The 24,277-nt window shown below is 42.5% G+C and overlaps 2 protein-coding genes across 2 annotated transcripts; both read left to right on the top strand.

The window, feature by feature from the left end:
* The first annotated feature begins 375 nt into the window (after positions 1-375).
* Positions 376-7,268, top strand: LOC115175875 (E3 ubiquitin-protein ligase RNF139-like). The gene is made up of 2 exons (XM_029735469.1): positions 376-771; positions 4,740-7,268. Exons 1-2 carry the CDS (start codon positions 609-611, stop codon positions 6,590-6,592), a joined length of 2,016 nt encoding a protein of 671 aa, XP_029591329.1. The 5' UTR covers positions 376-608; the 3' UTR covers positions 6,593-7,268.
* A 2,753-nt stretch (positions 7,269-10,021) lies between these two features.
* LOC115175874 (transmembrane protein 65) lies at positions 10,022-22,315 on the top strand. The gene is made up of 7 exons (XM_029735468.1): positions 10,022-11,121; positions 18,773-18,817; positions 19,338-19,405; positions 19,614-19,668; positions 21,246-21,288; positions 21,539-21,644; positions 21,816-22,315. Exons 1-7 carry the CDS (start codon positions 10,863-10,865, stop codon positions 21,933-21,935), a joined length of 696 nt encoding a protein of 231 aa, XP_029591328.1. The 5' UTR covers positions 10,022-10,862; the 3' UTR covers positions 21,936-22,315.
* The last annotated feature ends 1,962 nt before the right edge of the window (positions 22,316-24,277 follow it).

Here is a 24,277-nt window from a genome sequence, read left to right as displayed (position 1 = left end):
AATGAGGTGGGCAGAGCCAAGCACGAGCTAGCGAAAGCCTATTGCCGCGTTTTGACTTATTTGCATATTTCCTTTAGGGAACGCCTACTCTGAAGTTCGCGTGTGCAATAACTCAATTCGCCGTTTGCACCCCTTCTAAAAAACGCAACTTTGAGAAACTTTGTCAAAGGGTAAAATCTACAACACTTAGTCCACTCTGTTCTTAACATATTATAGTTTTGAAAACAGAAAACTGTATTGAGATCAAATGTTTCATATATTATAACATTTGCTACATGTCGGCCAAAATCCATCTTGCTCCATCTTTTCCCACAGCCGATCACTGGGCTTCTTCTCATCACCATATTTGGTAGGGAATGAAACGCCAACAGGATGCTTCACATTTGTACATCCGGTGAAATATGTGTCTCATTCTTCTATCTGTGTCCGAGGGGATCAAAAAGAGTAGCAACTTCCGCGTTCTTTGCATAGCAACAGGCGAATATGGCGGATTGTACGGACCCCGTTAAATAACGTGTGGGAAGTTGAAACCGAAAGAAGCCAGAAGTTGGGGTTTTTAAACTCTAAAACGGAGTGACAGAGTCCTCCACGGACTTACATCGTAAGCCATGGCATCAGCTAATGTCCGGATCGGCCAACAAGCCTTGACCGTGCTGGATGTGGCACTTCGCGTCCCTTGCATCTTTATTATCGACGCCATTTTTAACTCTTACTATGATCCTGGGTCAGGATGGGCCGGGACAGCGGGGAAGATTTTAATCCGAGTCATGGGTAAGATAATTATTCGTTTTGGACCCCTACATGCGAGCAACTACCACCCTCTTGACAGCTAGCTAGTTACTATTGTACACATCAGGGTGGCTGAGCCGCGTCACGTCAATGGCGAAGGGCCTCGACTACAGTCCACTCCTTCCAAAGCCGATTTACCAGCGATAACAACTTGAAGACCTTGTTTTGCGCAGTTGTTAGCCAGCTAGGTAGCTAATAACTCTACCCCAACGAATTGTATGCTTCCTAGTACAGTTAGCTAGCCAACTAAGTAACGCGTTAACTAATATTTTGGTCATATGCCTGTCTATCAGACAAATTAATGCCAGCCAGGTGTTTTAAGATATTTTACTTAGGGCCAAGTAGTTAGTAAACTTGTGAAGTATAGGCTAAACCTGTTGTGTCCATAAAGGACAAATAGTTGACGGTGTGGCCTTCATTTTGGCCTGTCAATACTGTCAGACAAACATGTTTAGATGTCAAACAAACGTCTAACTAGCTTGCAGAACTCAATGTGCCTTTTTGGGGCACACTTACTGCCCTCAATTCCAAGACAATGTTTGCGTGACAAACAGCCTACCTACCTAGTATACAAGTTACACTATATATAGAAAAGTATGTGGACACCCCTTCAAATTAGTGGATTTAGCTATTTCAGCCATACCCGTTGCTGACAGGTGTATAAAATCGAGCACACATGCATGCAATCTCCGTAGACTATGGAACGCCGCTTGGGTCTTTAGATGCATGTCAAATAACACTAGTTGACGCGTTAAATAAGCTTTTAATTTGACACGTCAAATAACACAATTATGTTGTGTGTTCTGAATTTGCACGTGCAAGCCAAGCGCCACCACTGTCAAACTGTACTAAAGAAGTCTGCAAACAAGCACACACTGGCCGGGAACAATGTGTTTACAATACCGCGTTGGTAATAAGACATTATTTGTTCGACCGCCCAAAGCTAACGTTATAAGCAGCCAGCTAGCTTCATCTGGCTAGTGAGGCTCGACCGGATCGGGTTATGTGTTGTGAAGATGGCCACAATAAAGATTAGGCACATTAGTGGAATTTGCGGTTTGCCTTCAAAATAAAAGTACCTCTTTTGAAAGTGATGCAGAAGGTTACAATTGATGCAATCACGCCATATTTAGACTAGATGATGTTAAACAAGGTTGGAACGTGATGCAATGAGCCTATTGTGTGTATTGACATTCATATTGCACTGTACAGCTTTACCTAAGGATTGGGGATCAATGAAATGGGGTATCAGTCTACTCAATACCCAATATTTTTTCCCAACGTCCTCAGAGTTATTAGACTTCAAAACATCAACGCAGTATTGTTTTTCCTCTGGAATAGTGTTCAATACACAGGTTTAAAATAAATGTGCCTCAATTGAGTTGTTTCAGAGTCCTGCAATAAGAGCTATGACGCTAATGTTCTCTGGGTGTCACTGAGCAGACTGATAGCCCATGTCATCGATCCACAATCCATAGGTAATGCTGTACCATTGAAATAAGTATGCCCCCAATGCAATTCTAAAGTATAATACATCCAGTGTGATTTTATTTCTTTGTTTTTTGTCAAATTAACAAAATGTCTTTTGCTTTTAAATAACATTCTCGTTTAGCATGATCTATTCAATTATGACATAATTCTATTTGTATTCAATTGCATCACTGTCAATGACATACTTTTATTTTGAAGGCTAACCGCAAAGTCCACTATTGTGGCAGCTTCACATAGATGGGTCCGACCACCATTAATCAAATAAGAACTGTGTTATAAATTAGGGTTATTTTAGATGACACCTAGCTATATAGTTAGCTAGCTAACTATATAGCTACTGAAACAGATTGTCGTTTTGCTGTGTTTTTTGGAAAGAACATTGTTTGCGTCCATCAGCTAGCTAGCTTTTTTACAACCAGCACTGTCCAGAGCTTGGGGAAGGGCAGGTGCGCGAGACAACTTTACCAGCATCATAGCATACATATCGATGAATCGTTGTGACATATGAAATACGAGTGATAGTGTAATCACTGTGTAAAAACTATGTACAAAATTAATGAACGTGTTAAATTATTATGAGATGCAGTCAAATCCATGTCCTGATTGGTCAACAAGCTTATTGGACACATCAAATAGTGTTATTTGACGTATCTTTTTGACACGTAAAGACCCAAACGGCATTCCATAATAGACAAACATTGGCAGTAGAATGGCCTTACTGAAGAGCTCAGTGACTTTCAACGTGGCACCGTCATAGGATGTCACCTTTCCATCAAGTCAGTTCTTTGAATTTCTGCCCTTCTTGAGCTGCCTGGTCAACTGTAAGTTCTGTTATTGTAAAGTGCAAACGTTTAGGAGTAACAATGGTTCAGCTGCAAAGTGGTAGGCCACACAAGCTCATAGAACGGGACTGCCGAGTGCTGTACAGTGTAAGAATCGTCTATCCTCGGTTGCAACACTCACTACTGAGTTCCAAACTGCCTCTGGAAGCAACGTGAGCACAATAACTGTTCATTGGGAGCTTCATTAAATGGGCTTCTAGGCTGAGCAACCGCATTGCCAAGTGTCGACTGGAGTGGTGTAAAGCTCGCCGCCATTGGAGCAGTGGAAATGCGTTCTCTGGAGTAATGAATCACTCTTCACAATCTGGCAGTCCCATGGACAAATATGGGTTTGGCGGATGCCAGGAGAACGCTACCTGCCCCAATGCGCATAGTGCCAGCTGTGAAGTTTGGTAGAGTAGGAATAATGGTCTGGGGCTGTTTTTCATGGTTCGGGCTAGGCCACTTAGTTCCAGCGAAGGGAAATCTTAACGCTACAGCATACAATGACATTGTAAATTGTTGTGTGCTTTCAACCTTGTGGCAAAAGTTTGGGGAAGGCCCTTACCTATTTCAGCATGACAGTGCCCCTCGTGCACAAAGCGAGGTCCATACAGAAATGGTTTGTTGAGATCGGTGTGGAAGAACTTGACTGGCCTGCACAGAGCTCTGACCTCAACCCCATCGAACACCTTTGGGATGAATTGGAACGCCGACTGCGAGCCGGCCTAATCGCCCTATATCAATGCCTGACCTCACTAATGCTCTTGTAGCTGAATGGAAGCAAGTCCCCACTAATGTTCCAACATCTAGTGGAAAGCCTTCCCAGAAGAGTGGAGTCTGTAATAGCAGCTAAAGGGGGACCAACTCCATATTAATGCCCATGATTTTGGAATGAGATGTTCGAGTAGGTGTCCACATACCTTTGGTCATTTACATTTTAGTCATTTAGCAGACGCTCTTATCCAGAGCGACTTACAGTGAATGCATACATTTCATACATTTAAAAAATGTAATTATTATTTATTTATTTATTTTATTGTTTTTTTTCCCGTACTGGCCCCCCGTGGGAATCGAACCCACAACCCTGGCGTTGCAAACACCATGCTCTACCAACTGAGCCACATGGGACCGTCATGTAGTGTACTATACTACTCTCTCCTTGCAAACATGTCATTTAGAGCTATGTAATGTTTTTCAGACACATTTTTAGTTTCCCTTGCCAGAAGATACCGACCCCACCATTGTGGTTGTTTACACTGAGCTGCACTGGGGTAGGAACGCAATCATGGTTACATTAAGACACCATGGAGCCGGCGTGAGATATGGGTCGCAAAACATACCTTGATGCATTGATGGGATATGACACTGTACTCCATTAGACCTTTATCCACACTGATACATCAAAGATTAACGGTAGGGTTGGTATTTTCTGGCAAATAGTTTGCCTAAACAGTAAGATACTGCCAAATGACTGATTCCTCTCCAGCTAACTGTAGTTGTAAACCTTATCATAAATCAATACTTGTACAGTAGGGGGTTTATTTCTTGTGATGGCATGAAGGTAAAACATTTTTGTTGTTGCATGCACTGCAGAAACAATTTGTATGTTGACACTATGGTTTCAATTTGTTTCAGGTATCACGGTCTCCAGTGTGGTCCTGGTGTTATCACAGAAGGCCCTATTCAAGGTCTACACACTATTCTTCGCTGTGCTCCTGGGAGTGGCGGCCGTTCTTATCAACTGCTACGCCACATCTCACATAGACTTCTACAGCGCCTACTACAAAGCAGCGCTGGGCTTCAGACTCCTACCACGAAATGGGCCCACCCTATGGCTGGGCATGGCCGTGGTGCAACTCCTTTTTGGTATGGGCTATGTGGTGCTGCTAAACCTTCAGTCTGTGTTTGCTGCTCTTATGGTCCTGGATATCATGATTCCGCTGTTGGGGCTCATAATCGAGCTTCCCGTGGACGTACGGCAACTGGTAGCGGTGGCCTCTGGCCTGGCACTGGCTCTGAACACAGCTGTGTGCCTGGCCCTTAAGCTCAAGTGGTTCTACTACTCCTGCCGCTACGTCTACCTGCTGGTGCGTCATATGTACCGCATCTACGGGCTGCAGCTTCTGGTGGAGGACACCTGGAAGAGGATCCGCTTCCCGGACGTGCTGCGTGTCTTCTGGCTCACACGCATGACAGTGCAGGCCATCATCCTGGTCTACGTGGTCAAGGTGGTGCGGCATGAGAGCGGCGACCACAGCTACCTGACGTGGGACGTTTTCTGGGACCTGTTCAGCAACCTCATCATCAGCGGCTGTGACTCTATGCTGACAGTGTTGGGCATGAGCGCCGTCATCTCCTCCATCGCACACTACCTGGGCCTCAGCATCCTAGCATTCATCGGCTCCACCGAGGAGGAGGACAAGCGGCTGGGGTTTGTGGCACCCGTTCTCTTCTTCATCCTGGCTCTGCAAACGGGCCTCAGTGGCCTGGACCCTGAGGAACGGCTGGTGCGGCTCAGCCGCAACATGTGCCTTCTGCTGACTGCCATCCTGCACTTCATCCATGGCATGACGGACCCCGTGCTCATGTCGCTGAGTGCCTCGCACGTCTCCTCCTTCCGCCGCCACTTTCCGGTCCTGCTGGTGTCGCTCTGTCTCTTTGTGCTGCCTGTTGTGCTCAGCTACGCCCTGTGGCACCACTATGCCCTCAACACCTGGCTGTTCGCCGTCACGGCCTTCTGCGTGGAGCTCTGCCTCAAGGTGGTGGTGTCGCTGACGGTCTACGGCCTCTTTATGGTGGATGGCTACTACAACGTGTTGTGGGAGAAGCTGGACGACTATGTCTACTACGTGCGCTCCATGGGCAGCGTCATCGAGTTTGTCTTTGGCGTCATCATGTTTGGCAACGGCGCCTACACCATGATGTTCGAGGCGGGCAGCAAGATCCGCGCCTGCATGATGTGCCTCCACGCCTACTTCAACATCTACCTGCAGGCTAAGAACGGCTGGAAGACCTTCATCAACCGGCGTACGGCCGTCAAGAAGATCAACTCCCTGCCGGAGGTGAAGGGCGACCAGCTGCGCGACATTGAGGACGTCTGCGCTATATGCTACCAGGAGTTTGCCACGTCTGCGCGCATCACCCCGTGCCAACACTACTTCCACGCACTCTGCCTCCGTAAGTGGCTCTACATCCAGGACACATGTCCCATGTGCCACCAGAAGGTGTACATTGAGGAGGAGGTCCGGGACAAGGCACCCTTCTCCAACAACAACGGCTACGTGGCGCCAGGCGGGGACCTAGGCCAGTTTGCAGAGCCCGGCGGGGCAGAGGACGAAGCAGCCGCAGGTGGAGCTGAGCCTGAGAATGAACTACTGGAGGATAATGACAGTATTGAGTATGACGAGGATGAGTGGGGGACACAGAACAGGGAAACGCCTATAGAGGAAGACTATATTAATGATGACACAGACTCTAATGGGGACTGATCAGAATATAGAGAGAAATATATTATATATATTTAAGTTAAACAATTTTCTCAACATCAGGGATGTCATTTATTTTCTCTTTTTAGATTTGTTTCCTTTCTTGTTTGTCTTTGGGCTAGCTGCAGAGGTGTAATTGCTATGACTGAGTGTGCCTAGGTAGTTGGGTGTCCCAAGAGGTGCAGTTCAGTGTGAGACCCACATTCCTCGTGTTTTGTAGGGATGCCGTTGGTCGTGTGTTTGCCGTTTTGCTGAAAGAAGGTAAGCTAGGAGCCGAGAGGGGTTCCGCAGCGCCGAGAGCTCCGCGCTTAGAAGAGGTTTAATTAAAACGTGACGTGCTACTGTAATCACTGATATACCTCTTATCATTACTACTGGTCTCTTGTGTGACCTTGGTTAAATTGTGTACGTTATTGTACATGTAATAAAAATACACGTTCCCTTAGAAAAGATGTTGTATTCAAATTAGTGTTTTGACTACTTTACTCGATTTCAACAGATGTTTGAGTCTTACCTTGAAACTGAAATTGCACCATGTTTTGATCAGACCATGTGTTAAGTGATCTCTGCATTTCAACTAGCTCACTTCAAATAGTTGTAGCCATAGCCAGGGGAAGTAGGGGTGCTGAGGGTGCTACAGCACCACCTGAAAAATATGAATAAAAACTATTTTAAAACTATTTTTTTTGCCATTTTTTTTCTTCTTACAAAAGTGCACTGGGCCTTTAAAGTTGAACTGACAGCGTTTTAACTACTTTGCAGATACGAATCAGACAACCATAATATCAGTAAAAAATATCAAATTCCCAGTTTACGCTATAAAACTAACTTTAAGAGGTTTTAAAAATAGGTTCTATTTTACTCAACATTCCATGATGTACACTTAGGCATTGTTGGCAGAATAGATGGATGGAGTTGACTGCCTAATTAATATAATTCACCTATACATTTCTTGGTAGTCCACAAAATATTGCCATCAGGTTGTAAATCACAGCTGGCCTGGTACATTGTTTGCTGCCTCTATTCGGGATGCACTCTCAGTTTCAATGACTCAATATTTTGGACAAAAACGGACGAATGTAACGAAGGCTGGGAATGTCAATCAAACTAGCAAGGGCAATGATCACAGGTCAGTCATTACCGTGGCTAATAGGCTAGTGTATCAACTTATGTACCAAGCTAAAAACACGGAGCCTAGCTAGCTGCTAGGAGGATGTCGTTGAAGGAGTGGGTGAGTGACTGACTTTTTCCACTCATATCGTTTTTCGGTGACTGTACATGGCTAGAGATGCAGATGTCATTTGGTTAGCTAGTAAGAACTTGAACTGTTATCTAGTTAGTACATCTCTTGCATTCGCAAATTCACTCAGGCTATCTACACTGATTTTCAGAGCACTCTCGTCTGAGTGTGTCAGAACGCAGAATAACTATTCACGAACGCACAACACCTGCTAGATATGACCGGTGTCAGTAAACAGGCAAAAAAAGTAATAGTCATGAACGCTTTAGATAACATGTAAACAGCCTAACCAGCTCTGCTAGGGCGATTAAAATGGTCAGAGTGAGGCGTTCTTTCATTTGTGTCTGGAAGTAGCTAGTAAGTTAGCCAACTTTAGACAGTTAACGTGGGAGCATGGTTGGGACAAGAATTAATGCATTGGCAGACAAGCTGCAGAAGGATGAGTAGGCTACAATTCCCCATTTATCAGTGCAATTTTGACGGGCAACTAGCTGAAAGTTTGAGATGGTTTAGCTAATGTCCCTTATCTTGTTGTTGATGTGCATAACTGAGGGAGAGAGAGAGAGAGAGGGAGAGAGAGACTTTTTCATGATTGTTTGATCAATAAGACTGTAAAGTTCCTAAATCTAAGAGGACTCCCGTGGTATTTACATATTTTCAGAAATCCATTCAGGTGTATTTGTGGCTTCTGGTGAATGCATTCTAATCTAAAGGTTGCAACTGCCTGTAAACACACAGTTCAGTTCAAAGTGAATGATGGCAGGCCTGTGTGGCAAATAACTTGTTTACGTAAATGCCTACTGTAGCTCTGGTTATGGTGGACCGGTCTGCGTAGACTCCTGGACGAGACAATGTTTTATTTACTGAACTATCTATTAAGCACAGCCGCTTTCCCATTCTATATTGCTGTAGAATTTTCACAAATGCCTTACTATACGTAATTCCCAAACATTCTAAGAATTTATGAAAATGTGAAAATGACCATATCTAAGTGCTTGCTTGTCAGAAAATGTTTTAAAAGGTGTCATTCTTCCTGGGCGTGTGAACAGATTTTAATAATATAAAATGCTGTCAGTTTCACTAGTGCTAGTGCTAGTGGACCAATATTGTGTCCGTAACTCAGGCAAAAATATTTGTTCTGCACCCTCTCACTTGCGCTTAGCGGAGCAGAGCAATTGTCAAGGAAGTGAGTTTGTGTTGATGCAGGACGTATTGCCCCACCTACCGTCAACCAATCATGTCAACACGGAGCCCTCCGCATTGTTACAAAATTTGAGAGGCGTCTGGCGGTGCGGTACAGAGCTTGATTTGGCCTCTGCATGCCTCCAGATGATTGGCTATTGCGTCACACCCTCCATACCAGGCCTCAGAACACACGGTCTGAGCAAGCATACATTGGCTTTTATCCATTCTATTGCAGTTTTAAAACACAACTAAAATTACATTATTTAAAAATGGCAACAGCTTCCAGAGAAACTAAAGTTTACAATGTTATTTTCAATATTAATTATTATCAAGAAATGTAACTTGAAACTGCTGAAAGTATCACTTGCCCTAATCAGGAATTGAAAGCTGTGCTTTGTTTCTTTCAGCAATGAAGGACTTTGATTATTGGTTTAGTTAGCTTTTTAATTAAAAGTAAAACTGTTCATTTAGCCATTTGTTAGATCATCTTTAATAGTGGTTTGGTCAGTAAGTACCCAAGAATACCTTCAAACACTGTAGGGAATGCACCCTTTTCATCACAGCATTACATGATGAGCAGTGATGAACTTTGAGCTGTTTTGACAAGTACCTAGGAGGAACTACCAGGTATAAGGGATCGACATTTTCCAACTCTGCCTACAACACACAACCCAAATGCAAACCAAATGCTGAATCCTCACATAGATACTTGACAATGCAGCCATTATTACAATTCTTTGGCAAAACAAAGGTACTTCTGATCACACATGGCTACTAATGTAATAATGCCTCGAAATAAAATGAGTAGCACATCCTGTTTTAAACCACAAGGTGGTAACATTACAGCATTTTTATAAACGTTTCTTTACAAACAGACAGCACGGGATTATTCCCTAGTTGTTGGATATTTGATTGCCCATTTAGCCGAATGTATGTACATTGGAACATTATATTTGTAATGACTGATTCATTTAAGTGTGATACGTTTTGTGTTGCATTTTGGGAAATGTGGTTTACTACTACTCGAGGCGGAGCTCAGTCATGATGAAACTTGGACCAACATATCTCTGGAGACGTGGTAGCAAGAATAATTAATCTAGCTAGATGAATATATCTATGATATGTCAGCTCAATGTAGTAAATTATGATAGAGGAAGAACACGAGAAGAGAAACCATAGGGTATTTGGGAGAAAAACAACTTAATGGGTCGCAAGTGGAAGTAATTGAGGAAGGCTTCCAGTCGACGACTTGGCTCATAACATTGAGATCAGTTTTTGGGGCCATATCAAGACTTTCTGAGGAATTGCACGGACGTTTACAGTGAAATTGCTTATTTCTCAAGCCAAAAGAGGGTCGTCGTCAACTCATATTAGCAGGCATGCCAGAGTGGTGACATGCGGTTTTGTGCGATTAGCTTAAGTTGGCTAGCTAGCTATTGTTTTCCATTTGTGAACTGCTCTGTCTTGCCAGGCACATTTAGTAATATATTATTCCAGAAATGCAACAGGAGCCGACTGCAGTTTGCTAAATACATTAGTATTTCCCAAGTACATGTGCATTACTTTATCTACAAAGTAACTTAGCAATAATAGCTAGCTAGTTTAACTTTACTTGCTAGTGTGGTTTGGCTAGTTTGACGGCTCTCAAATGATTACGCTAACGCGTTCAATGTTGGCTACTTACGTTACTACAGCAAACACCTTGGTACAGTAAGCTTGCTAGTTTTTCGAATTGGCTGGTTGGCAGTGCTGTTCAATGTCAAACTGGAGGAGAACCTATCCATCTTATTTTAAGGCTTTTGGGATACACCAACATTTTTTATTTGTACGAACAACACATTTGCCACAATGTTCAAGCTTTGTCTTCAGAGAACTCTAGGACACACAGTCTCATCAAGAGCAGTGCTGGAAAGTGTCACGGCCGGAAAGGTTTTGAAGGTGTCCCACGTGCAAAGCTGTTGGATGGGAACGCTGGGACTCAACGAGCAGCGGGAGCACCTGAACTCTCCAAAAAGAGCAAAAGAATTCATCTACAGCCTTCACCCCAAAGAAAGAACATGTTTACTCAAAGAACTGCAGAGCTTTGAGTCCATAGCTATAGCACAAGGTAAGATAAAAAGTTATTGTAATCAAGTTATGTCCTATTTCAAGGGTCACTAATTGATATTGTTTCAGATAAATTATAGTCCATATCTTTCAGAGATGAGTAGAAATAAGTGGAGGGCGCCCAACCAGAGTGAGTAGGGGTGCAGCCAAAAAATGCAATCATTGAAAAGGAATGGGCGCAACGCTCGCCCACCATTGAACATTGTTTTATTTAAGCAAGGTTGAAAGAAGGCCATTGAAGTCAACACGTTAATATTTTAAGCTTGCTTAAAATATATATAATCATGGTGGGCGTGTTGCTCCTTTTCAAATAGAAAGCAACATTTTCATAAGGCGTTTGGGTGGGGTTAGGAGACACCAGCGAAGAGGCCACTTTTATGATTCATACCTCTTTCCAAGGCGTTGCCTGTAACCTGCCCCCTCTCCCATTTCTATAGCCAGAATAGATTCAGACCCTTTGCTTACAGCTGCACTGGGGAGGAATAGGATTCCGGATTTAGATTAAGATGCCTCAGAGCCTGCGTGAGATATGGCTTGGAAAACGTACCCCAACTGTTACGCAGAGATTGACGGTACTTCTCTGTAATATTTGGTATATTGTGACTATTCAGAATACAATGCATTTCTCATGCCTGGATTGAGGTATGTTTTCTGAGCCATATCTCTCGGCCGGCTCCGTAGTGTCACAACCAAAACAAAAAGCAAATGCATCCAACAAGCTTGGAGTAATTATTGCGTGATAAGGATTTGGGACCATATACTGAACTTTTGACTACTTCAATACTAGGGCTGTCTCCGACCAAAAAAAAAAACTTGTTTGACCAAAAGTCGTCTATTCTTTCAACCAATCCATTGCAAAAAAATGTACTCATATTTTTCCATATAGACACACCCTATGTGTTTTAATAAAATCAACTATATCCATTGAGCTTGTCTGACGCTTTAAGCTTACGGTTTGATGCCTCGAGGGCGCCAGAGATCTAGATAAGCAGAAGAGGGAAAAAAACTTAACCTGAACCCAACTATTCTCCTCGCCCCTGCTGGCTTTCGCAGATTCTGCCATTACTCTCCTGAAGATACCAGTAATATGCTACATGAGGAGTCGGCAAACTTTCTCATGTGGAATGCCAATTTCTTACCATTTCTACTAGAGATGCATGATATATCGGTGAACATATCGGAATCGGACGATATTATCTAAAAATGCCAACATCGGTTTCGGGCCAATGTTAAAAACCGATGTCAAAGCTACCGTGCATAACTATATAACGTAGGTAAATGACGTGATGACGCCAAGTAAAATTTAGTGCTACATGTGCAACACAGCATTCCTAACCTAGCCCACACAATGTCTGCTGTGTGGATCGAGCAGTCATTTGAAAGAGTAATAACATTTCAGCGAGACAACTCCAAAGGTGAAATCCATTAAAGCCAAGATAATGGAATTCATTGCCCTTGACAATCAACCGTTCTCTGTCGTGGGTGATGTTGGCTTTTGCCGACTGATCGAGCACCGGTACACAGTTTTTCAGATGTTGCCCTACCGGAGTTACAGTAATAGCGTCACTGCTATTAGCGTCACGACATACGTACTATAGAATGCCGTTTGGGTCTTTGCGTGTCAAAAAAGATACAGTAGCACTGTCAAAGCTGTACAAAAAACTCTAAACACCGGCCACGAACTATGTGTTTACGATACCGCGTTGGTAATAAAGCATCATTTGTTCGACCGCAACTTCTGGAGTAGCTAGCTAGCTTTAGCATGGTACCTAGCTAGCACCAATACAACCAGCCTGAAAACAATGACCAGTAGAAACGGCAGTCATTTTCATTATTCTTAGCAATGATTTAGGAATCCTTGTGAGTAAGTATTAGCTAGGTTGCCACTTGTTGTTCGCCTACTGAAATTGAACTTCAGTTCATGAAAATAAATATTAACCCTGTTGCCCAAAGCTAACCTTATAAGCAGCCAGCTAGCTTCATCTGGCTAGTGAGGCTCGACCGGACCGGGTTATGTGTTGTGAAGCTTGCCACAATAAGGATTAGGGACAATAGTGGAATTTGCGGTTTGCCTTCAAGATAAAAGTATTTCATTGACAGTGATGCAAATTAATACAAATAGTAGAATTATGCCATACTTTTATTTTGAAGGCTAACCGCAGAGTTCACTACTGTGGCTAATCCTTATTGTGCCTAGCTTCACATAGATGGGTCTGATCACCATTAATCAAATAAGAACTGTCTTATAAATTAGGGTTATTTTAGATGATGACACCTAGTTAGCTAGCTAACGATAGTTACTGAAACAGATTGTCATTTTGCTATGTTTTCGGGAAAGAAAAACTCAGCAAAAAAAGAAACAGCCCTTTTTCAGGACTCTGTCTTTCAAAGATAATTTGTAAAAAATCAAATAACTTCACAGATTTTCATTGTAAAGGGTTTAAACACTGTTTCCCATGCTTAAGTTGCTGTCGGGGGTGCTGAGATGTTGGCCGGGGTAGGGGTAGCCAGGTGGAAAGCATGGTCAGCCGTAGGAAAATGCTTATTGAAATTATCGATTATCGTAGATTTATCGGTGCAGTGGGCAGCTGGGAGGAGGTGCTCTTATTCTCCATGGATTTAGTGTCCCAAAACTTTTTGGAATTAGTGCTACAGGATGCAAATTTCTGTTTGAAAAGTTAGCCTTAGCTTTCCTAACTGACTGAGTATATTGGTTCCTGATTTCCCTGAAAAGTTGCATATCGCGGGGGCTATTCGATGCTAATGCAGAACGCCGCAGGATGTTTTTGTGCTGGTCAAGGGCAGTCAAGTCTGGGGTGAAACAAGGGCTATATCTGTTCTTAGTTCTACATTTTTTGAATGGGGCATGCTTATTTAAGATGGAGAGGAAGGCACTTTTGAAGAGCAACCAGGCATCCTCTACTGACGGGATGAGGTCAATATCCTTCCAGGATACTCTGGCCAAGTCGATTTAGAAAGGCCTGCTCACAGAAGTGTTTTAGGGAGCATTTGACAGTGATGAGGGGTGGTTGTTTCACCGCGGACCCATTACGCATGCAGGCAGTGATCGCTGAGATCCTGGCTGAAGACAGCAGAGGTGTATTTAGAGGGCAAATTGGTCAGGATGATATCTAAGAGGGTGCCCATGGTTACAGATTTAGGGTTGTACCTGCTAGGTTCCTTGATAATTTGTGTGAGATTGAGGGCATCTAGCTTAGATTGTAGGACGGCCGGGGTGTTAAGCATGTCCCAGTTTAGGTCACCTAACAGTACGAACTCTGAAGATAGATGGGGGCGATCGATTCACATATTGTGTCCAGGGCACAGCTGGGGACTGAAGGGGGTCTATAACAAGCAGCAATGGTGAGACTTGTTTCTGGAAAGGGGGATTTTTTTAAAAGTAGAAGCTTGATTTGTTTGGGCACAGACCTGGATAGTATGACAGAACTCAGCAGGCTATCTTTGCAGTAGATTGCAACTCCGCCCCCTTTGGCAGTTCTATCTTGTCGGAAAATGTTATAGTTAGGGATGGAAATGTAAGGATTTTTGGTGGCCTTCCTAAACCAGGATTCAGACACGGCTAGGACATCCGGGTTGGCGGATTGTTTTATTCACTGCTTTAGCACAAACTTAGGGAGGAGGCTTCTGATGTTATTAACATGCATGAAACCAATGCTTTTACGGTTACAGAAGTCAACAAATGAGGACGCCTGGGGAATGGGAGGGATGCTGGAGGCTGCAGGACCTGGGTTAACTTCTACATCACCAGAGGAGGAGTAGGATAAGAGTACGGCTAAAAGAACTGGTCGTCTAGTGCTTTCGGAACAGAGAGTAAAAGGAGCAGATTTCTGGGCGCGGAAGAATAGATTCAAGGCATATTGTACAGACAAGGGTATGGTAGGATGTGAGTACAGTGGAGGTAAGCCTAGGCATTGAGTGACGATGAGAGGTTTTGTCTTTAGAGGCACCATTTAAGCCAGGTGAGGTCACCGCATGTGTGGAGGGTGGAACAAAAGGGCTAGCTTAGGCATATTGAGCAGGGCTGGAGGCTCTACAGTGAAATAAGACAAAAATCACTAATCAAAACAGCAATAGACAAGGCATATTGACATTAGGGAGAGGCATGTGTAGCCGAATGATCATAGGGTCCAGTGAGTAGCTAGGCGAGATAGAGGCACAGCGATTGACAGCTAGCAGGCCGGGGATAGCAGATGGGCCTCAGGGGGACGTCGCAACGGGAGAGCCTGTTGAAACCCCCTCGGACGGTTACGTCGGCAGACCAGTCGTGATGGATCGGCGGGGCTCCGTGTCGGCAGCAAAGGGTCCATGCCAATTTGCAAAAGAGGTATTGAAGCCCAGGAATTGTCTGATGGATCTCTTCGGGTCGTCGGGAGATGGGCCTAGCTCGAGGCTAACTGGTGCTTGCTTCAGGACAGAGACGTTAGCCAGGAGAATCCACTCGGATAGCAGTTAGCTAGCTGCAATGATCCAGAGTAAAGGTTCAGAGCTTGCGGTAGGAATCCGGAGATGTGGTAGAGAAAAGCAGTCCGATATGCTCTGGGTTGATATTGTGCTGGCAGGAATTGACCAGGCTGAGGCTGGCAGATGTCCGAGTTAACGGTGATGACCGTGTCTAACTGACTAGTAGCTAGTTAGCTGGCTAGCTGCTGAAGGGGGTTCCGGTTCTAAACTATAAAATAAATTGCAGATCCATACCACATTGGGTGAGGAGGGTTGCAGGAGAGTATGTTCAGTCCGTAGATGGAAATTGAGATTAAAAATGTATACGAAGAAAAACCGATATATACACGGGACAAGACAATCAAAATAGACATCCCACTGCTACGCCATCTTGGGGTATTGTGTGTAGATTTTCTATTTTTTTTTATATTATCCAATTTAGAATATGGCTGTAAAGTAACAAAATGTGGGAAAGGGTCTGAATACTTTCCGAATGCACTGTAGTCACCTGTCATGAGATGTGAATGTCGGATACTGCTGCCTTGTTCCATGTCACTCTGTCTTCATGTTCAACAAGAAATCCCCAGGGGAGTCGCTTAGTGATTCAAGTAACTTTTTAGTATTTTTTTGACAATCTTGTCACTACATTTTACATTTTAGTCATTTAGCAGACGCTCTTATCCAGAGCGACTTACAGTAGTGATTGCATACATTTCATTTCATGCATTTTTTATTTTATTTTTTTGTACTGGCCCCCCGTGGGAATCGAACCCACAACCCTGGCGTTGCACACACCATGCTGCCGTTGCAAACACCATGCTCTACCAACTGAGCCACTAGTTGTAAGCCTTGTGATTACGATATCAGCTACAAGAAATTGCATTGAATATCAAGGCAGTATGGCGTTGTAGTAATCGGCTCTTTGAAATGATTACCCCATTATCCAAACAAGAATACAACTATGTGCCAAGCATCATAATGAACAGATCAAGGGATGATTGACTGTTCACCCAGCACTAAATCTGTAATGGCAAGACCATGTCTCAGCATTTTATGCCAATATACCAATAATAAGTTGGTTTACAAGTTGGAGTGGTCAGAAGTGTGTTGAATAAATGCAGTTTCTCTCCCTTAGAAGCCATTAAAAAGCAAACAATAGGCTTGTCTGCAACTCCAATTTCAGTCAAATCGTTTTAGCAGATTTCTGGCTTTTTTGAGCTATGTAGTCATTTTACAATCTCTATGGCATCTGGCTGCATTGCCCATTGTTCACTGGCAAACAAAACATGTTGGCACATGTTTCCTTTTTCCTCTCAATTTAATTTTGGATATATTTACTTTCACTACTTTTGAGACTAAATTGGCCATCAGAGACTAGACACAAACACACTTCTCCAATTTGGTTCCTAGCAGCAGGTACAGCTACTCTGTTATCTGATGTGTTGGCAGCTGGAGAAGTGCCAGTTCCTCAGAACTGTGACAGCTGGCAGATGGTGACGATTGCCACAGACGAGATGAATAGACAGCTCTGTAATTAGGCAGATGCACCACTCCAGCTAAGCTCTGAGGGAACCAACCTATCATCGCAGCACTGCTGCCTGCTGTGCCAGTTGTTCAGAAAGGTAATTTAGAATGCAGTGTTGATATCGCTCTAAAATTATGTTGTCTAGGTCTCACTGATTCCTCTGAAATGAATGAAGTGGAGGACATTCGAGTGGCAGATGACATATGTAGCCTTATGCTATTTCTCATTGAACATCTACTGGCTGCAGATTGCACAAATATCAATTTTGGAGTCATAGAAGTTTTGGGATATTTTCCCATCCACCCAGTATTTTTCCCCCATGAGTCAACAGAAATTAAATCAAACCATAAGCCTTTGTTGTGCCAGATGGTGTTGTTTCCTCAGTCACTACCAACATGTTTATTATTGGTTTTAGAGCGACAAAGGTAAAAGGCTCTGGACATCATGTCCCATTTTTCACTCTTCCTCAAGCACTTTTCTTTCAGTCACAACATAAGTTTGTGGCTTCTATAGTCCACGCTGAAAACCTGTTCTCTTTTATAAGCGGCTGTGCACTCATGAGCAGTTTGGCCTGCTGTTTTTGAATTAATAAGTAGGCTATTTCATGACATCAATTGTGTTTCCATTCCCATTTAACTGCATCAGTTGGGGGTCACCTCACCCTAGTCTTGGGTTACCCCTCCAGAAATAGCGCCCCAACCCCTCTGTCTCAAGGGAGCATCTTTGACCTATTCCAACCATGGTCACATTTAGAGTTGTGAATCTGCTTAGTGCTGTGCTGGGGTTTGTGTGTTTGTTTTTAAAACTGAACTCTTAATGAAGGACTCAATTGGGGCTAAAGGCATTTGTCTCCCATAATTCACCCACGATGCACTTGGCCACGGTCCCAGAGTGCAACCTGCTCTAGTGACCAAATGCATCTAAAACTAGAATTGAAAACTCAATCTCTTTTATGAGACATGGAAATCAATCACCTTTCTACTCTGGACCCATGCTACTACTATCACAACCAGGGGTTGGAACCAAAATAATTTTAAAATCGCTTCGTTCTGAACAGAACCATTTATTTAGTTTTGAGTTTCTGTTCCACTGTTCCGACCAGCAAAATAAAGTTCTGAACCGGTTGGAACCCCCAAAAAGTACCTGGTTTATGTCGTTCCTTTTTAACCTGAAAGTCTAAGCCTTTAGGGGGAACAGGACTTTCGTTTACGGTTTTGATTCTGTTCCTCTAATAATTTTTATTTTCTGTTCCCTAAACCGGTTCAAACACCTGACTACTACTAATGAATGGGGGGGGAAAAACTACCGTTATATGATAAGAGTAATGGGAGATGTGCATGCCTGTCCACATTCACTCCCACAAAACAGTTGACTGACTAGTAGTACTATAACTTCTAAACACTGAAACACATTTACTGAATATGCTACCAAGAATTTGTTTCCCCCAAGACTATTGAATATTGGCACCTCTTGGCTAGAGCAGAGTAGTTCATTCCACATTAGGCCTATACAGTGAATAATATTCTGGAAAGTTTGCAGAAACACCTCTGTGCCAAGCTTTTTGGGAGAGAATAAATGAGGGTGGATTAGGATCTGAAAGATCTCCCCAAGTGCACATAATTTTGCAAATATAAATGTTTATGTTTTTGATGTTCTTGCCTTTCAGAGACGCAAGAGACTTCACCGCTTACTCAAGCTCAGATCAGATACGGTAAGATAAAAGCTGTCACTCAAATTATGAATAAAATGTTTTTGTACCATACAGATATTTATAGCTCAAAAGTTTTCACAGTGGGATCGACGAGGTCTACCCTTCCGGAGCCACATTATACACCTTGGAAAAGAGTCTCTAATGGTTTTATCAGCTTTGTTTCCCAGTCGCTCTACCCTAGTGCTATTTATCTCAAAATAACCAACAATATAGTGTGTGTGTAGGGAAATGTTCAAGTCAGCCATTGAAAATGACAGTCGGTGTCAGCTTTCGAACAGTGGTACTGAGCTAGTTTTTGCCAAGCTGTCTGACAGTATAGAAATCAGTCAGTAGTACATCGCCCCCATAAACATACAGTACACGCAGGCACAAACAAGCATGTGGGAGTCACTTAGTGACAGGGTAAGAGTCAGTCACTCGCATCATTCAACAGGAACATTCCTATTCACATGATGGAGACAACTCCCAAGACAGATAAGAATACTTTTATTTTTAATATTCTTTACAATTTTGCTTGCAGTGCTCCTACACAATGCAATCCCCTTCATTGGTTTTGGCTTCCTGGACAATGCCATCATGATTGCTGCAGTAAGTGATATGACTTTTTTAGGTGGTTGAATTTACATATCGTTTAGTTTTAAATTAGCATTTGAAATGTATTTTGTTTTTCACATTGTAGATGGTCTATGGGAGGATGAATGGGAGCATTGAGATTTGTTTTGTTTTTGGAAGTCAACATGAATATCTAACACCAAGAAACAATTGTCAATGTAATATTTCTGCTTTTGACTTTCAGGGAACCCAGATTGAGTTGTCTATAGGGGTCACCTTTGGACTATCAACCATGGCAGGTAAGGTTGATTGTGATCTGAAACATTCAAATGTAGCAGCAGCTCCCTCAATGGACATTGGTTGACTTGGTATACTTCAACATTCTGAGTGGTGCAGCGGTCTAAGGCATTGCATCTCAGTGCAAGAGGCGTCACTTCTGTCCCTGGTTCGAATCCAGGCTGTATCACATCCAGCCGTGATTGGGAGTACCATAGGGCAGCGCACAATTGGCCCAGCATCGTCCGGGTTTGGCCAGGGTAGGCCGTCATTGTAAATAAGAATTTGTTTTTAACTGACTTGCCTAGTTAAATAAAGGTAAAAAAACTGCCTTACAGGGGTCAATTATCTTACAGTATAACCAAAAGAGCAAAATAAACAGTCTAGACAGCCTCTTACCAACTGGGTACATTAACTGTTGCTATGGATACCACATCAAAAGACACCCCTGTCCTGATTTCAGAGTGAAACCAAAAGTACATATTGGGTTACCATCTGATTTGGACGGTGATGATGGTATACCCAGTCTCGTATGTTCCACATCCTGTGACAGTAGATTCATTCATTTTACCCTCCACTATGGGGCCTGATGGATTTTGTAGGCTACTTTTTTGGAAGCATGTAGACTACCTGAATGGAGTTCAACTGACAAATACTTTTGTTTATTTGATGTCTGCTTTTTCCATTGATGGCTACGGCAGCTATTACAATTGGGCAAAGCATCTCCCGAGAATTGTGGGATGCTTTTGTTTAGGCAGTACACCTTTGTTTAGAGTAGAATAATATGTTTCCCTCATGCCAAATTAATATGTATTTAACTGATTGAGCACATCTGATCAGTCCCAGACAACTGCTTTTGCAAGGCTTCGGATTCGTTAGACTGAGATACTCACATTCTGCTTATGCTCCCCCAAAATACTTTTTAGTACACCAAAACAAAAACAAATTTCAGGATGCAACACTAGTGTGTGGAACTGAATTCCTGGACCACTCTAACACCTTGGGGTTCACTTTTGCATTATCACCACTATCCAAGAAATAACTATTTAATCAGGGAGTACAAGAACATATAGATGCATGCCAAATCCAATTCTCATAGTCAGCGCTGTCTAATGCTGGCTCATGTTAATACACATCGATCTACTTGAATGTACTGTGCTTGAAATTGGCTTGTCTCATCCATAATTTACCAAGTGCTATTTTATAGTGCCACTACACATCCTCACCACAGTGCAATTTATGGCTGCTCTTTATCCCAGTGTGATGCACAAGCAGCGTTTTCACGATGCTGTCAGGGTTTAAAGCAGCCAGATCTAAGTAGTTCCTTGAGCTGGTCGATATTGTGGCTGACTTTTGAGAGCTCACTGATGCTAATGAAATGGAGAGATAATACAATTCAGTACACTGATCTAATTGCAAACTGTAGAGACAGTGGCTGAACTTTAAAAAAAAAAGTATCAACAGCCTCTCAGCATTGTTACATGTTTAAACAAAGATCAGAAGAACAGGAACAGTTGTATTGAAAAAGATTGAACTGATTTTGAGAATCGTTTGGTTGAAAGACTATGCATAAACTCCTGTTATTCACCTTCTGTTACAGCTGCAGCTCTTGGGAATTTGGTTTCAGACCTGGCTGGACTTGGGTAAGAGGACCAACCACTCCTCCATTAGTTCTATCACAATCTAAATATTAGACCTATCAAAGCCGTGCAAGTACTTCAGGGGTGGGTGGGTGGGGGGGTCACAGGTTACTGGATAGACAGGTATGATTATGAAATGAGTGTGTGAATTTCTTTTCTGTGAAAATTCAAATTTGACCTTGAAATGGAAGGGTAATAAAAAATGTACATGACTACCATAGCTGGGTTTCTTATATTGTCCTTCTGTGGGCAGTCTTGCAGGATACGTGGAAGTCCTAGCTTCCAGGCTAGGGATGCAGGTTCCTGACTTGACCCCCAAGCAGGCAGACATGTGGCAGACCAGGGTTAGCTCCCACATGGTGAGTGTTTAGAAATGATCTTTATGGGCTGGTCTAGTACTGGACTAAAAATCTTAATTTGGTTATGAGAAACTGACCATATATAAATTGAGATATTTAGAGGATGGCTGGGTTACTAGTTATCCATGTTCAAAGAGTTATGATAACCTAATAGACATGCATTATTCTCAGGGAAAAGGCATTGGAGTCACAATCGGATGCATTCTCGGAATGTTCCCCCTGCTATTCCTAGGAGATGATGATGATGAGCACAAGAAAAAAGAAGCACAAACAAACACCCCAAACTCTTAACAGCATGTAAACTATCTTTTTGGTCTCGAGCCAATTGCAACAAGCATCATCAGCATGATTTTAGTTGATCTCTATCTCTGAAAACCTTCTCTATTTCATTATATATGCCATTTACCAGATGCTTTTATCCAGTGACTTAGTCATGTGTGCATACATTTTACGTACGGATGGTCCCGGTAATCAAACCCACTATTCTGGCATTGCAAGCGCCATGCTCTACCAACTGAGCTACCAGATAATCTTCTGAAAATGTATTATGAGCCATTAGGCTTATAAAGTAGTTGCATTTGATGGCAAGGTATTTTCGCAGGATGGATTTCGTTGATGAGTTGAACATTTGTTTGAGATTAAGTTAAACCAATGTACACTACCGGTCAAAAGATTTAGAACACCTACTCATTCAAGGGTTTTTATTTTATTTTTACTATTTTCTACATTGTAGAATAATAGTGAAGACATCCAAACTATGAAATAACACATGGAATCATGTGGTAACCAAAAAAGTGTTATTTATATATATATTTTTATATATATATATATATTTGAGATTCTTCAAAGTAGCCACCCTTTGCCTTGATGACAGCTTTGCACACTCTTGGCATTCTCTCAATCAGCTTCACAGTCTTGAAGGAGTTCCCACATATGCTGAGCACTTGTTGGCTGCTTTTCCTTCACTCTGCAGTCCGACTCATCCCAAACCATCTCAATTTGGTTGAGGGTGGGGGATTGTGGAGGCCAGGTCATCTGATGCAGCACTCCATCACTCTCCTTCTTGGTCAAATAGCCCTTACACAGCCTAGAGGTGTGTTGGGTCATGAAGTCCAAACCAGATGGGATGGCGTATCGCTGTAGTAAGCCATGCTGATTTAGTGTGCCTTGAATTGTAAATAAATCACTGACAGTGTCACCAGAAAAGCCCCCCCACACTATAACACCTCCTCCATGCTTTACAGTGGGAAATACACATGCAGAGATCATCCATACACCCACACTGCGTCTCACAAAGACACAGCGGTTAGAACCAAACATCTCCAATTTAGACTCCAGACCAAAGGAGAAATTTCCACCGGTCTAATGTCCATTGCTCGTGTTTCTTGGCCCAAGCATGTCTTCTTATTGATGTCCTTTAGTAGTGGTTTCTTTGCAGCAATTCGACCATGAAGGCTTGATTCACACAGTCTCCTCTGAACAGTTGATGTTGAGATGTCTGTTACTTGAACTCTGAAGCATTTATTTGGGCTGCAATTTCTGAGGCTGGTAACTTTAATGAACTTATCCTCTGCAGCAGAGGTAACTCTGGGTCTTCCATTCCTGTGGCAGTCCTCATGAGAGCCAGTTTCATGATGGCTCTTGATGGGTTTTTGCGACTGCACTTGAAGAAACATTCAGTTCTTGACATTTTCCGTATTGACTGACCTTCATGTCTTAAAGTAATTATGGACTGTCGTTTCTCTTTGCTTATTTGAGCTGTTCTTGCCATAATATGGACTTGGTCTTTTACCAAATAGGGCTATCTTCTGTATACCCCCCTACCTTGTCACAACACAAGTGATTGGCTCAAACGCATTAAGGAAAGAAATTCCACAAATAAACTTTTAATAAGGCACACCTGTTAATTTAATTGCATTCCAGGTGACAACCTCATGAAGCTGGTTGAGAGAATGCCAAAAGTGTGCAAAGCTGTCATCAAGGAAAAGGGTGGCTACTTTGAAGAATCTAAAATCTATATTTTGATTTGTTTAACACTTGTTTTGGTTACTACATTATTTCATAGTGTTGATGTCTTCACTATTATTCTACAATGTAGAAAATAGTAAAAATAAAGAAAGCCCTTTTGACCGGTAGTGTATGTGATCATCATGAGTCATTGCCAGTTACTCATAGACTCATCCCTGTTGGCCCACTGATGGACTACACTGCAGTCAATTGGTTTATATTTATCATGGAGTTGTTGGAAGCTGAAATGAAAACACAAATCATGGTGTCAGTCTTCAAGTTTCACAATTTTGGCAAAAGATAAAACCAAGGAACACGTAAACTGCTATCTCAATGGTATTTTATTTTTTGTTCTGATTGAAACAGCAACAGGTTGAACTAGCTTGTACATTCTAGAATATTTTCAAAGGATACGTCTTGTTGAGGAATTTCTGTACTATATGATTTATTGATTTTGTTTGTCAACAAGGAAAAAGGGATTACTTTATCATTTGAAAATCAGGTCACAAATGCTGTTTATAGTACTACCAACCCACTTTTTCAGATGCAAAGTTAAACATACCTGTCCTATACACACACTACATTGAGTATGCGTAATGCCTTGGGTTCCTAGGATGTCAACATCT

The sequence above is a fragment of the Salmo trutta genome, chromosome 36, assembly GCF_901001165.1.
Source record: "Salmo trutta chromosome 36, fSalTru1.1, whole genome shotgun sequence".
Classification (NCBI taxonomy): domain Eukaryota; kingdom Metazoa; phylum Chordata; class Actinopteri; order Salmoniformes; family Salmonidae; genus Salmo; species Salmo trutta.
This window is presented reverse-complemented; position numbering and strand designations above follow the sequence as displayed.

Bases quoted from the DNA above. Each gene is read 5' to 3' on its own strand.
- LOC115175875 (XM_029735469.1), top strand. From the start codon at position 609: ATGGCATCAGCTAATGTCCGGATCGGCCAACAAGCCTTGACCGTGCTG. The intron at 772-4,739 runs GTAAGATAATTA...AATTTGTTTCAG, and splicing joins GATTTTAATCCGAGTCATGG to GTATCACGGTCTCCAGTGTG.
- LOC115175874 (XM_029735468.1), top strand. From the start codon at position 10,863: ATGTTCAAGCTTTGTCTTCAGAGAACTCTAGGACACACAGTCTCATCA. The intron at 19,406-19,613 runs GTAAGTGATATG...TTTGACTTTCAG, and splicing joins ATGCCATCATGATTGCTGCA to GGAACCCAGATTGAGTTGTC. The intron at 21,289-21,538 runs GTAAGAGGACCA...TTCTGTGGGCAG, and splicing joins TCAGACCTGGCTGGACTTGG to TCTTGCAGGATACGTGGAAG.